Source organism: Oncorhynchus tshawytscha, linkage group LG26 (genome assembly GCF_018296145.1).
Source record: "Oncorhynchus tshawytscha isolate Ot180627B linkage group LG26, Otsh_v2.0, whole genome shotgun sequence".
Taxonomy (NCBI): Eukaryota; Metazoa; Chordata; class Actinopteri; order Salmoniformes; family Salmonidae; genus Oncorhynchus; species Oncorhynchus tshawytscha.
In genome coordinates this window covers 32,165,057-32,180,331 of record NC_056454.1, presented here as the reverse complement: position 1 = coordinate 32,180,331, position 15,275 = coordinate 32,165,057, and the positions used below count along the sequence as shown (strand labels likewise).

General features: G+C 42.6%; 1 protein-coding gene across 3 annotated transcripts in view; it reads right to left on the bottom strand.

Moving 5' to 3' along the window:
- LOC112224849 (calcium/calmodulin-dependent 3',5'-cyclic nucleotide phosphodiesterase 1A) overlaps positions 1–15,275 on the bottom strand; it is an 82,487-nt gene that overhangs the window by 49,175 nt on the left and 18,037 nt on the right. Inside the window, exon 1 of one of the 3 annotated variants that reach the window (XM_042306489.1) lies at positions 5,637–5,823. The exons of the other annotated variants lie outside the window; for them this stretch is intronic. Coding sequence (XP_042162423.1) covers positions 5,637–5,689 — 53 coding nt within the window. The 5' untranslated portion in view covers positions 5,690–5,823. Of the gene's footprint in view, positions 1–5,636; positions 5,824–15,275 lie in introns of those variants that run through there. 3 annotated transcript variants of the gene reach the window in all.

Below are 15,275 nucleotides of genomic sequence, written 5' to 3'. Positions count from 1 at the left end.
AGCTTCCCCTCAGTCCCGAGCTGTCCTTCAGTCCCGATCTGCTCCTCAGTCCAGTGGGTTTCTGGGTGAGGACTACTAGGCCATGGTCGGCGGCGAGGGTGGACTATCCAGGGACGCGAGGAGAGGGGACTAAGACATTGACTGAGTGGGTTCCACGTCCCGCGCCAGAGCCGCCACCATGGACAGACGCCCACCCGGACCCTCCCTATTGTTTTGAGGTGCGTTCGGGAGTCCGCACCTTAGGGGGGGGGTTCTGTCACGCCCTGGTCTAAGTATTTTGTGTTTTTCTTCATGTATTGGGTCAGGCCAGGGTGTGGCATGGGGTTTTTATATTGTGGTGTGTTTTGTCTTGGGGTTTTGGTGTGTATGTATTGGGATTGTAGCTAGTGGGGTTATCTAGCAAAGTCTATGGCTGTCTGGAGTGGTTCTCAATCAGAGGCAGGTGTTTATCATTGTCTCTGATTGGGAACCATATTTAGGCAGCCATATTCTTTGAGTTTGTCGTGGGTGATTGTCCTATGTGTCGTTGTTCCTGTCTCTGTGTTTTCACCAGATAGGGCTGTTTAGGTTTTCGTTACGTTTCCACGTTTGTTGTTTTTTGTAGTTTTTGTATTGATTTGTGTTTTACGTTTGTTGATTAAACATGGATCGCAATCTACACGCCGCATTTTGGTCCGACTCTCCTTCACCAAAAGAGAACCGTTACAAAAACAGTCATGACTGGGCTGATTGCAGGTACAATTTTATACACTGAACAAAAATATGAATGCAACATGTAAAGTGTTGGTCCCATGTTTCATGAGCTGAAATAAAAGATCCCAGAAACTTTCCATATGCACAAAAAGCATATTTCTTTGTACATGTTTGTTAATGAGCATTTCTCCTTCGCCAAGATAATAAAAACAACAGACAGTTGTGGCATATCAAGAAGCTGATTAAACAGCATGATCATTAAACAGGTGCGCCTTGTGCTGGGGACAATAAAAGGCCACTCTAAAATGTGCAGTTTTGTCATGCAAAACAGTTCCACAGATGACTCAAGTTTTGAGGGGGCGTGCAAATTGAATGCTGACTGCAGGACTGTCCACCAGAGCTGTTGCTAGAGAATTGAATGTTAATTTATCTACCAGAAGCCACCTCCAATTTCATTATAGAAAATTTGGCAGTACGTCCAACCGGCCTCACAACCGCAGACCACATGTAACCACACCAGCCCGGGACTTCCACATCCAGCTTCTTCAGCTGCGGAATCATCTGAGACCTGCCACCCGGACAGCTGATGAAACTGTGGGTTTTCACAACCAAAGAATTTCTGAACAAACTGTCAAACTTTTTAAGTGACTGCAGTTCGGCATCGTAACCGACTTCAGTGGTCAAATGTTCACCTTCGATGGCCACTGGCACGCTGGAGAGGGGGGCTCTTCACAGATGTATCCCGGTTTCAACTGTACCGGGCAGAAGGCAGACAGTGTGTATGATGTTGTGTGGGAGAGCGGTTTGCTGATGTCAACACTGTGAACAGAATGCCCTATGGCGGCAGTGGGGTTATGGTATGGGCAGGCATAATCTACAGACAACGAACACAATTGCATTTTATCGATGGCAATTTGAATGCACAGAGATACCATGACAAGATACTGAGGCCCATTGTCATCACCTCATGTTTCAGCATGATAATGCATGACTCCATGAAGCAAGGATCTGTATACAATTCCTGGAAGCTGAAAATGTCCCAGTTCTTCCATGGCCTGCATACTCACCAGACATGTCACCCGTTGAGCATGTTTGGGATGCTCTGAATCGACATGTATGACAGCGTGTTCCAGTTCCCTCCAATATCCAACAACTTCGCACAGCCCTTGAATAGGAGTGGGACAACATTCCACAGGCCACAATCAACAGTCTAATCAAATCTATGTGAAGGAGATGTGTCACGGTAGCTACATCAGGCAAATGGTGGCCACACAAGATAGATACTGACTCATTTTGTCCCTACCATTTATTTAAAGTATCTATGACCAACTGTATTTCCAGGCATGTGAAATCCATAGATTAGGGCCTAATGAATAGATTTCAATAGATGGATTTCCTTATATGAACTGTAACTTATTGCATGTTGCACTTATATCTTTGTTCCGTGTAAATGCCAATAGACAATTCGATAGAATAGAAACCTAGCTACTGATATCATCATTTCTTCAATCAAAGTGTGTACAGACAGATGTAGCCAATTGAATTGTCTATCATTATAGAATATGCATACAATGCATCGTCCAATTGTAACTTCTGCCTATGCCCACACATATTGTCGAAACAAAATGTTATATTTTTAATACCCTCAAACACCAGGTTAGGCATAGGCTACCTAATTTCAAAATAAGCCATCATCATTGTCAGTCGTGAATGATAATTTGTCACGTTTTACCAGTGAAACGTCCAGCCTGAATCTCCATACCAATCATTTGATTGATCTCTTGAATTACTGTTTTGTGAGCGAATTAGAGCAAATGGTGTTAACAAACTATTAGCCTTATATTTTGTTTCAATCTGTTTGCTTTCAACTCTATTGAGGTTGGGTGCCTGATAATTGTTTTGGGAGTATTCAGCTTCATCCTAAAACCTCATTAGAAATGAGGAGGTGTTCCTGGTGTAACAGTAACGTTAAAGGCATACTATGCTATGTATTATATTCGCTTCTGTTGTGTAAAATGGAAATTAATCCATTGATTCAGCTTTGATCTAACTTTACTTAACGAGCACCATTGTGAGAAGTGATAATATTATATTTGTAATAATAATAAGGGATGAGTATGAATATTAGGGGTAGGCAACAGATCTTGATGAGATGTCATTTTAAGCGATTGGAGCGTACTTCGTGGGGCTGAAAGGACAGCGCTAGGATCGCACAATGATGGTGAAGAAGTTGAACAAACTTCTGGTGCTGAAGGATAGCTGAAGGATAGCTCTGCCATTTGGCCAGTTCAGGAACAAACAACAATAATTAGCAGTAGGCCTACAGCCTAACAGGCCTACGACTACGTGGTATAGTTATTTGTAGGCTATAACCTAATGTAAATTAATACATATATAATTGCACTGTTTGAGATGAGAGCTTTTTTGCCTGTAGGTATTTTACTGTATTTTGGAGCTTACACACTGTATCATAAATACACTTTGATTTGGTTAGCTTGAACACGTCTACAATACACCCTATTACAGAATAAAAGAAAACAGAGAGGTGAACTATCAATTCATAAAATGAATTTGCATAGATTAAACATGCTATCAAATCAATTCACCAGGGATTGACCACAAATCCAGAGAAAAGGGGGAAGAAACCACCATTTACACCTCTAGGCTACGATACATATTTATTTGGTTTGTCATTCTATCGTTTTTCATGGAATTTTTGTGGTAATGAAATAGAATTTATTTAGAATTTATCAGAATACAGAATACATTACCAGCTCTGTGTATTCCAAAATTGAAAAAAGTGAGGGAGCTCCGCTGTTCTGCAGTCCGGCAGTACTACACCCCTGGGTAAGGGTTAACCATAAACAACTTGACGGTTGAAGGTTCAAACAGAACCAATTTAAACGAGTATCTAGCACTGGGATTGAACCTGCTATCCTTTCAGCCGAGGTGCGCGGTTTAAACCCTTCCTCTATCCCCATCCACTACACCATAGCAAGCTGTGAGCCAACAAGATGATAATATGTGCTCAGGTTGCCCATAGTGGACAGTATTGAAGGCATTTCCCGACGTCCTGGGGACCTGGACAAACATTGAATATTTGGTGTGATGTTGCTGCAGGGACCTGTTGCACAGCTGCATCTCTTTACCAGCCATCCCTCCTTCCTGTTTTACATGGTAAATAGCCATTAGCAACCTGCCTGTAACAACGGTCCCTGCCAATGAACCATGCCACAATGTTCTGCTTCTAATGACCATATAACCACAACAGAAAACAGACAGGAGTAGTTTGTTTACTCTATTTCCTACTCCTTTGAAACACACGCACACACAAAGCCTTCTCTCACTCACTCACAAAGCCTAGACACGCACAGATATTGGAGGGTGTGCGATAACAGCGAAAGAGAGCTCTGGAAATGATCAAGCCATGATATAGGACTCTAATTACTGCAACATACCCAGCTAGCACATTTGGTTCCTTGGAAGTTGTGGGAATGTTCCCATTGGTTCTGTAAACAAAGCCATAGGTTTCCTGACTAGGCCTTCTGAGAACAGAAGTGAACATTTCACCTGTTCTGCGAGCATACATTTTTAGGTTGAAGGGAGTTTGAGAATGTTTTACTATGGTTCCCTGGAGGTTTTATTAACGTTCTAGGAATGGAAATTATAGGTTATTTGAAGGTAATTAAAGAACGTTCTGAGAACATGTTACAATAAGATGTTTAATAACACTGCTAGCTTATTTTGAGTTAACTGTTTTGAACTCCAAGCAGAGATGGAAATTAATTTGCTTAGGCATTAATCATGCAAACATACATTTTTTATTGTGGCATGGCATCAGTGAAATTCAAATCTATGATCTTCTGTTGTCTATCCATGGAATTAGCCCACTGTGCCACCAGGATGGAGCTAGCATGCCATGTTTTCTTTAACTCAAACAAAGCTGTTCATTTTAGTCTATTCAAACAGACCCCATTTTGAAGGAAACTAGCACTCATTAAGATCAGGTGTGGTCATTTGGTGGGCGCGGCCAACACACCACAACATACTTAACATGTACACTGAGTATACATTCAGAACACCTTCTCTTTCCATGACCTTGACTGACCAGGTGAATCCAGGTGAAAGCTATGATCCTTTATTGATGTCACTGGTTAAATCTACTTCAATCAGTGTAGGTGAAGGGGAGGAGACCGGTTAATAAAGAAGTATGTGTGTCATTCAGAGGGTGAATGGGAAAGACAACATCTTGATGTGCCTTTGAACGGGGTGTGGTAGTAGGTGCCAGGCGCATTGGTTTGTGTCAAGAACTGAAACACTGCTGGATTTTTCATTACTCAACCGTTTCACATATGTATCAAGAATGGTCCACCACCCAAAGGACATCCAGCCAACTTGACACAACTGTGGGGAAGCATTGGAGTCAACATGGGCCAGCATCCCTGTGGAATGCTTTCGACACCTTGGAGAGTCCATGCCCCAATGAATTGAGACTGTTCTGAGGCCAAAAGGGGGGTGCAACTCAATATTAGGATGTTCCTAATGTTTGACATACTGAGTGTACATGTCAATTTGTATATGTTTTTTTTTAAGGCACATCAACATATTTTTCACACAGTCGGTGTGCGGATTTAAACCAGCGACCTTTTGGTTACTGACCCAATGAATTTAACTGCTAGGCTACCTTAAGCCCATGCAGGATAGAGAGAGCAAGCTAGTAGTTTAATATTGTCCTTCACACTACACAGGAGCAGGGAAGAGAGGCCACAGGGAAGTGAGGCAACAGGCAGGTAGGTAGAAAGACCTAGTAGTAGTATTTTCCATTTGGGTAATTGCTCTGTCAAAGGGACGCAGCAGTAGCAGGAAGGGCAGCAGCCATGTAGGTAGAGAGACTTAGCTAGTTGTAATTTCGTTGGGATGGACAGTTGCTCTTTCTGTCTTACCTGAAGACGGGTCTGTGGAGAAGCTTCCTCTTGATCGTGACATACTCTTCCATTTAAAGTGAGAGTCCAGACTGGGTTGGGGATAGGAGCAGGGAGCTCTGTATGAGGCTGGGCTGTCTCCAGCTGCTCCTCTCCTTGCGTTGCACTGTGCTGCTCTGAGACTGAGACGACAAGTCCTGCCTGGTCCCTGCTAGTCCCCCTAGTTCCTGGTCCTGCCCCTCTCACTGCTCTCCCTCTCTCTGCTCTCTCTCTCCCTCTCTCTGCTCTCTATCTCTGACAGCTCAGTAACAAAGGTCAGAGGCCACATCACAGTGTTGCTTTTCTACTCTCAGACCGAGAGAGCCAGGGGAGCAGAGGAGCCTGGAATGACGCGGAAACACACACGCACACACAGGAACTCAAACACACGCATAGACTCACACATTGTCTTTATCTCACCCTCTGGACTCAAACCTGTGTCTGTGAGTTTGTGTGACCTACAGAACAGTGCCCCTGAAAGGAGAGATTTGAACCCCGCAGCATCCCAAATATCACTCAACTTCGTCACACACAGAAAGTTTTGGAGACTGCTGCCTCAACTTCAAGCTGTCCCGCAAATGTTTGGGATAGAGGCTGGTCAGAAGGGCTGGCTGAACATCAAAACATGGTCATTAAATCACAATCTGGCTTTTATTCTGCCGGAATTATGTGTGGATGGTGCAATGCAAAGCAAAGCGACTCACTTCTGGTAAAGGGTGTGTGTGTTTGTGTATGTGTGTGTGTGCGAGTGTGTGTGTGCGTAGGGGGAGGGGGACCACAGAGCGCCGGGCGGCCTAGCCCTGCGATGGTTTAATCAACAGAAGATTGGGTTGTTTAACTTATGTGAAGCTGAGGCACACTCTCTCCCCAGCCCAACTGGAGGAAACTTATGATAAACATCACCAACATCGGGAATGCGTCCCAAATGGCCCCCTATTCCCTATGGTCCCTGGTCAAAAACTAGTGCATTATATAGGTGCATTATATAGGTAATTTGCAGAGCAGCAGAGGGCCATTCTTTCTGGAGCTGGAAACAAACACTAAAACTCTATCCTTCTGATGGAAGACATTCCGCACGCACGCACGCGCACACACACACACACACACACACACACACACACACACACACACACAGAAATGTGGGTTTTGGGTGAAAAGCAAGAACAGTCCAGGAAGTCCTGCTTGACAAATGCACTGTTGTGCACAACATGAGACATTTTGTGGGTTCTAACTTGTCCATGTGACACAGGAAATATTGATTGAGTGTGCTATTTGGTCTGTATTCAAAATGAGTTTGCCAAACAATTTAGGACATTCAGGAGAATCAACACCACTACAGCGTGTCTGTAACCAACGCATATTTTGTTAACAGCTCATCAATCAGTAAATCAACTCTATTTTCCATTCATAAAGATTTGTTCTAATGAGTGGATGCGCTTTGAAAAACAAATCTCAATGGAGACTTTGGTGTAGGCCTAAGTCTTAGCTAAAGTTTCACCCCCTGTTGCGTGTCCTGATGGACCCCATTACTTGATTAATCAGAAAATAGCATAACTTGGGAAAATTCTCAATCAACAACATATCATCAATGTATAACAACAAACAATATCTAATCAAGCACTTCCAAGCCATTTTCCTGTCAGCTTACAGGAAACACGTCATGAAAGCAGGAGGAAAAGAAAAGATGTTTAAAAGAATGACTCACAGCTGTAATCACTGCGAAAGGTGTACAGAGCATTCAGAAAGTATTCAGACCCCTTCACTTTTTCAATATTTTGTTACGTTACAGCCTTATTCTAAAATGGATTAAATACAATGTTTTCCACATCAATCTACACACCATAGCCCATAATGACAAAGTGAAAACAGAAATACTTATTTACATAAGTATTCAGACCCTTTGCTATGAGACTAGAAATTGAGCTCAGGTGTATTCTGTTTCCATTGATCATCCTTGAGATGTTTCTACAATTTGATTGGAGTCCACCTGTGATAAATTCAATTGATTGGACATGATTTGGAAAAGATCACACTTGTCTCTATAAGGTCCCACAGTTGACAGTGCATGTCAGAGCAAAAACCAAGATATGAGGTCTAAGGATTTGTCTGTAGAGCTCTGAGACAGGATTGTGTTGAGGCACAGATCTGGAGAACGGTACCAAAACATTTCTGCAGCATTGCAGGTCCCTAAGAACACAGTGGCCTCCATCATTCTTAAATGGAAGAAGTTTGGAACCACCAAGGTTCCGCCTGGCGAAACTGAGCAATCAGGGGAGAAGGGCCTTGGTCAGGGAGGTGACCAAGAACCCGATGGTTGCTTTGACAGAGCTCTAGAGTTCCTCTGTGGAGATGGGAGAACCTTCCAGAAGGACAACCATCTCTGCAGCACTCTACCAATCAGGCCTTTATGGTAGAGTGGCCAGACAGAAGCCACTCCTCAGTAAAAGGCACACGACAGCCCGCTTGAGTTTGCCAAAAGGCACCTAAAGACTCTCAAACCATGAGAAACAATATTCTCTGGTCTGATGAAGTCTTTGGCCTGAATGCCAAGTGGCACGTCTGGAGGAAACCTGGCACCATCCCTACGGTGAAGCATGGTGGTGGCAGCATCATGCTGTGGGGACGTTCTTCAGCGGCAGGGACTGTGAGACTAGTCAGGATGGAGGGAAAGATGAAGGACCTCAGACTGGGGTGAAGGTTCACCTTCCAACAAGACAATGACCCTAAGCACACAGCCAAGACAACGCAGGAGTGGCTTCGGGACAAGTCTCTGGATGTCCTTGAGTGGCTCAGCCAGAGCCCAGACTTGAACCCGATTGAACATCTCTGGAGAGACCTGAAAATAGCTTTGCAGCAATGCTCCCCATCCAACCTGACAGAGCATGAGAGGATCTGCAGAGACGAATGGAAGAAACTCCCCAAATACAGGTGTGCCAAGCTTGTAGTGTCCTACCCAAGAAGAATCGAGGCTGTAACCGCTGCCAAAGGTGCTTCAACAAAGTACTGACTAAAGGGTCTGAATACTTATGTAAATGTACTAATAATACTTATGTACAGTGAGGGAAAAAGTATTTGATCCCCTGCTGATTTTATACGTTTGCCCACTGACAAAGAAATGATCCGTCTATAATTTGAATGGTAGCAACAATAAAATCCAGGAAAACGCACGTCAAAGATGTTATAAATTCATTTGCATTTTAATGAGGGAAATAAGTATTTGACCCCCTCTCAATCAGATAGATTTCTGGCTCCCAGTTGTCTTTTATACAGGTAACGAGCTGAGATTAGGAGCACACTCTTAAAGGGAGTGCTCCTAATCTCAGTTTGTTACCTGTATAAAAGATACCTGTCCACAGAAGCAATCAATCAATCAGATTCCAAACTCTCCACCATGGCCAAGACCAAAGAGCTCTCCAAGGATGTCAGGGACAAGATTGTAGACCTACACAAGGCTGGAATGGGCTACAAGACCATCGCCAAGCAGATGGTGAGAAGGTGACAACAGTTGGTGCGATTCATCGCAAATGGAAGAAACAGAAAAGAACTGTCAATCTTCCTCGGCCTGGTGCTCCATGCAAGATCTCACCTCGTGGAGTTGCAATGATAATGAGAACGGTAAGGAATCAGCCCAGAACTACACGGGGGGATCTTCTCAGTGATCTCCAGGCATCTTGTTTCTTCCAAAATGAGGAAGAATTCTGAGGTTTGGCACTGGGAGTCACAATTGGAAATCAGTCTGTGGGTGCGAGAGGAAGAGGAGCTAATTTGAGCTCATTTTACTTTTCTATTGAACATACTTCTTTCTGTATGAAATATTATAGTTTATTTACATTTTAGGGTACCTAAGGATTAAGTAGAAATGTTGAACGAGTGGATTACTGAAATCGATGGCGCCAACTAAACAGACTTTTTGGGGTATAAAGAAGGATTTTATCTAACAAAACGACCATTCATGTTGTAGCTGGGACCCTTGGGAATGCAAACAGAGGAAGATTTTCAAAAAGTAAGTGATTATTTCATCGCTATTTGTGATTTTATGAAGCCTGTGGAGCAGGGCCATACCCTGAATAAACAGGGAGGTAGAGGGGTTTAGGCAGGTTTTTAATTGGACCAGGACCAGCTGGCAGAGGACGGGAGAGGAGGAGAGAGCCCTGGATGGTGTAATAGAGTAATAGGTGGAGGGATTTTATTTCATGAATAACAACTCATGGTGTGATTGTGGTTGGATTAACATACCGGAACCCCCTGCGACGGCTCTCAAGGAACTACACTATGTTTAAACTAGAAACCGCATATCCTGAGGCAACATTTATTGTAGCTGGAGACTTTAATAAAGGAGGAATCTGAGGAAAACGCTTCCAGAATTCTATCAACACATCTCCTGTGCTACACGTGCATCAAGGACTCTGGATCATTCCTACTCTCCCTTCCGGGACGGCTACAAGGCCCTCCCCCGACCTCCCTTCGGCAAATCAGATCACTCCTCCATTCTGCTGCTCCCCACCTATAGACAGAAACTTAAGCAGGAAGCACCCGTAGTAAGGACTGTTCAATGTTGGTTTGACAAATCAGAATCTATGCTTCAGGATTTTTTTGTTCACACGGACTGGGAAATGTTCTGAGTCACCCCTGAGAATAGTATTGATGCATACACTGACTCGGTGACTGGGTTAATCAGGGGGTGCATAGAGGATGTTGTTCCCTCTGTGAAGATTCAAACTTATCCAAACCAAAAGCCGTAGATAGATGGCAACACCATAGTGCTCACCCTTCAACACCATAGTGCCCATCAAGCTCATCAGTAAGCTCAGTGCCCTGGGTCTGAACCCCTCCCTGTGCAACTGCGTCATGAACTTCTGAAGGGCCAACCCCAAGTGCTGAAGGTAGGCAACAACACCTCCGCCACGCTGATCCTCACCACTGGGGCCCCACAGGGTGTGTGCTCAGTCCCCTCCTGTACTCACGGTTCACCCATGACTGCGTGGCGATGCACCTCTCCAACTCAGTCATCAAGTTTGTTGACGACACAACAGTTCTAGGCCTGATTATCAACAACAACAAGACAGCCTACATGGAGGAGGTGAGAGGCCTGGCAGAATGGTGCCAGGAAAATAACCTCTACCTCAACATTAACAAAACAAAAGAAGCTGATCATGGACTACAGGAGACAACAGAGAGAGCACGCCCCCATCCACATCGCCCCCATCCACATCAACGGGACACAGGGGAGAAGGTGAAAAGCTTTAAGTTCCTCTGCGTGCACATCACTGAAGAAATATGTCTTGGCCCCTAAGATCCTCACAAACGTCTACAGATTCACCATTGAGAGCATCCTATCGGGCTTTATCACCTCCTGGTACAGCAATTTCACCATCCGTAACCGCAGGGCTCGCCAAAGGGTGGTGCGGTCAGCCCAACGCATTGTCCTCAAGGACATCTACAGCACCTGGTGTCACACGAAGGCCAAGAAGATAATCAAGGACCTCAGCCTCCCGACCCACGGCCTGTTCATCCCGATGTCATTTAGAAGGTGGAGAAAGTACATGTGCATCAAAGCTGGGACCGAGAGACTGATGAACAGCTTCTATTTCCAGGCCATCAGACTGTTAAGTCATCACTACTAGCCGGCCTCCACCCAGTACCCTGCCCTGAACCTTAGTCACGGTTACTAGCCGGCTACCACCCAGTACTCAGGGCCCCTTCTTCGGGATCGGTGTCCCTTCCACGGAACGGTTGAGCTAACGTTGGCTAATACGATTAGCATCAGGTTGTAAGTAACAAGAACATTTCCCAAAACATAGATATATCTGATATTGGCAGAAAGCTTACATTCTTGTTAATCTAACTGCACAGTACAATTTACAGTAGCTATTACAGTGAAAGAATACCATGCTATTGTTTGAGGAGAGTGCACAATTTTGAACATGAAAAGGTATTAATAAACAAATTAGGAACTTTTGGGCAGTCTTGATTTTTTTATTTATTAACCGAAATGCAATGGTTCATTGGATCCGTCTAAAACTTTGCACATACACTGCTGCCATCTAGTGGCCAACATCGAAATTGCACCTGGGCTGGAATAATACATTATGGCCTTTCTCTTGCATTTCAAAGATGATGGTACAAAAAAAATACAAAAGAACAGTTGGTTTTTTCTTTGTATTATCTTTTACCAGATCTATTGTGTTATATTCTACTACATTCCTTTCACATTTCCATACACTTCAACATGTTTCCTTTCAAATGGTACCAAGAATATGCATATCCTTGCTTCGGGGCCTGAGCTACAGGCAGTTAGATTTGGGTATGTCCTTTTAGGCAAATATTGAAAAAAAGGGTCCGATCCTTAAGAGGGTCTACTCATCACCTTAGAGACTGCTGCCCTGACATTTTATTCCTTTTGCTGCTTTCTTAATAAATCTATATCACAGTTTTTGTTTTTTATCAGTTATTCTATACACATAGTTTTTCCTCACTCTCTCCAAGAGAGTTATTTGCTGTTACTCAAAATGAGACGTACTGTACACTATCCTATACTTAATTAAAATGTACATTTGTATTTTTATTTTACCAATTTATCTTGATGTACACTATCCTATACTTAATACAAATGTACACCCCTTGACCTTTCCACATTTTGTTGTGCTACAAAGTACGATTAAAATGGATTGAATTGTTATTTTTGGTCTGCGATCTACACAAAATACTCTGTAATGTCAAATTGGAAGAAAAATTCTAACATTTATTTTAAAAATCATGAAAATGTAAAACACTAATATATCTTGATAAGATAATTATTCACCCCACTGAGACAATACATGTAAGAAAACCGTTGGCAGCGACAACAGCTGTGAGTCTTTTTGGTAAGCCTCGAAGAGCTTTGGATTGTACAATATTTTGAGGTCTTGTGTCACTGGTCTACACACAGTAACCCATAATGGCAAAGTGAAATTGTGTTTAGACATTTTTACAAATTAATAAAAAATGAAAAGCTGAAATGTCATGTGTCAATAAGTATTCAATGCCTTTGTTATTGCAAGCCCTAAGTTCAGGAGTAAAAGTGTGCTTAACAAGTTGCATGGACTCACTCTGTGTGCAATGATTGTGTTTAACATGATTTTTGAATGACTACCTCATGTCTGTACCCCACACATACAATTTATATGTAAGGTTCCTCAGTCAATCAGTAAATTTCGAACACAGATTCAACCACAAAGACCAGGGAGGTTTTCCAATGCCTCGCAAAGAACGGCACCTTTTGGTACATGGGTAAAATAAAAAGCAGATATATATCTCTTGGAGCATGGTGAACTTATTAATTACACTTTGGATGGTGTATCAACACACCCAGTCATCCCTCTAAACTCAGTTGCCGGAGAGAAAGGAAAGTGCATAGGGATTTCACCATGAGGCCAATGGTGACATTACAACAGTTGCAGAGTTTAATGGCTGTGATAGGAGGAATCTGAGGATGGATCAACAACATTGTAGTTACTCCACAAAACTAACCTACAGTTGAAGTCGGAAGTTTACATACACTTAGGATGTAGTCATTAAAACTCGTTTTTCAACCACTCCACAAATTTCTTGTTAACAAACTACAGTTTTGGCAAGTCAATTAGGGCATCTACTTTGTGCAAGGCACAAGTAATTTTTCCAACAATTGTTTACAGACAGATTATTTCACTTATAATTCACTGTATCACAATTCTAGTGAGTCAGAAGTTTACATACACTAAGTTGACTGTGCCTTTAAAAAACTTGGAAAATTCCAGAACATTATGTCATGGCTTTAGAAGCTTCTGATAGGCTAATTGACATCATTTGAGTCAATTGTAGGTGTACCTGTGGATGAATTTCAAGGCCTACCTTCAAATTCAGTGCCTCATTGCGTGACATCATGGGAAAATCAAAAGAAATCAGCCAAGACCTCAGAAATATTATTGTAGACCTCCACAAGTCTGGTTCATCCTTGGGAGCAATTTTCAAACGCCACGTTCATCTGTACAAACAATAGTACGCAAGTATAAACACCATGGGACCACGCAGCCGTCAGGAGATGTGTTCTGTCTCTAGAGATGAACGTACTTTGGTGCGAAAAGTGCAAATCAATCCCAGAACAACAGCAAAGGACCTTGTGAAGATGCTGGAGATAACAGGTACAAAAGTATCTATAGCCACCGTCAAACGAGTCCAATATCGCTACTCAGCAAGGAAGAAACCACTGCTCCAAAACCGCTATAAAAACGGTTTGCAACTGCACATGGGTCGCACGTTTTAGAGAAATGTCCTCTGGTCTGATGAAATAAAAATAGAACTGCTTGGCCATAATGACCATCGTTATGTTTGGAGGAAAAAGGGGGATGGCTTACAAGCCGAAGAACACCATCCCAACTGTGAAGCACGGGGGTGGCAGAATCATGTTGTGGGAGTGCGTTGCTGCAGGAGGGACTAGTCCACTTCACAAAATAGATTGCATCATGAGACAGGAAAATTATGTGGATATATTGAAGCAACATCTCAAGACATCAGTCAGGAAGTTAAAGCTTGGTCGCAAATGGGTCTTCCAAATGGACAATGACCCCAAGCATACTTCCAAAGTTGTGACAAAATGGCTTAAGGACAACAAAGTCAAGGTATTGGAGTGGCCATCACAAAGCTCTGACCTCAATCCTATAGAAAATGTGTGGGCAGAACTGAAAAAGCGTGTGCGAGCAAGGAGGCCTACACACCTGACTCAGTTACACTAGCTCTGTCAGGAGGAATGGACAAAAATTCAACAAAATTATTGTGGGAAGCTTATGGAAGGCTACCCAAAACATTTGACCGATGTTAAACAATTTAAAGGCAATTCTACCAAATACTAATTGAGTGTATGTAAACTTCTGACCCACTGGGAATGTGATGAAAGAAATAAAATCTGAAAGAAATAATTCTCTCTACTATTATTCTGACATTTCACATTCTTAAAATAAAGTGGATTCTAACTGACCTAAGACAGGTAATTTTTACTAGGATGAAATGTCAAGAATTGTGAAAAACTGAGTTTAAATGTATTTGGCTAAGATGTATGTTAACTTCCGACTTCAACTGTAAATGATAGAGTGAAAAGAAGGAAGCCTGTTCAGAATAAAAAATATTCCAAAACATGCATCCTGTTTGCAGTAAGACACTAAAGTGAAATTGTCAATAAAAGTGGCAAAGAAATGGAATTTATGTCCTGATTAGAAAGTGTTATGTTTGGAGCAAATCCAACACAATACATCACTGAGTAACACTCTTCATATTTTCAAGCACGGTGGCGGCGTCATCATTTTATTGGTATGCTTGTACTCGACATGGACTAGGGAGTTTTTTAGGATAAAAATAAACTGTTCCGTCTGCTTTCCAAAATACACTGGGAGACAAATTCACCTTTCAGCAGGATAATAACTTAAAACACAAGGCCAAATATACACTGGAGTTGCTTACCGAGATGACATTGAATGTTCCTGAGTGGCCTAGTTACAGTTTTGATTTACAGTACCAGTCAAAAGTTTGGACACACCTACTCTTTCAATGGTTTTTCTTTATTTGTACTATTTTCTACATTGTAGAAATCACTAAAAAATACATCAAAAC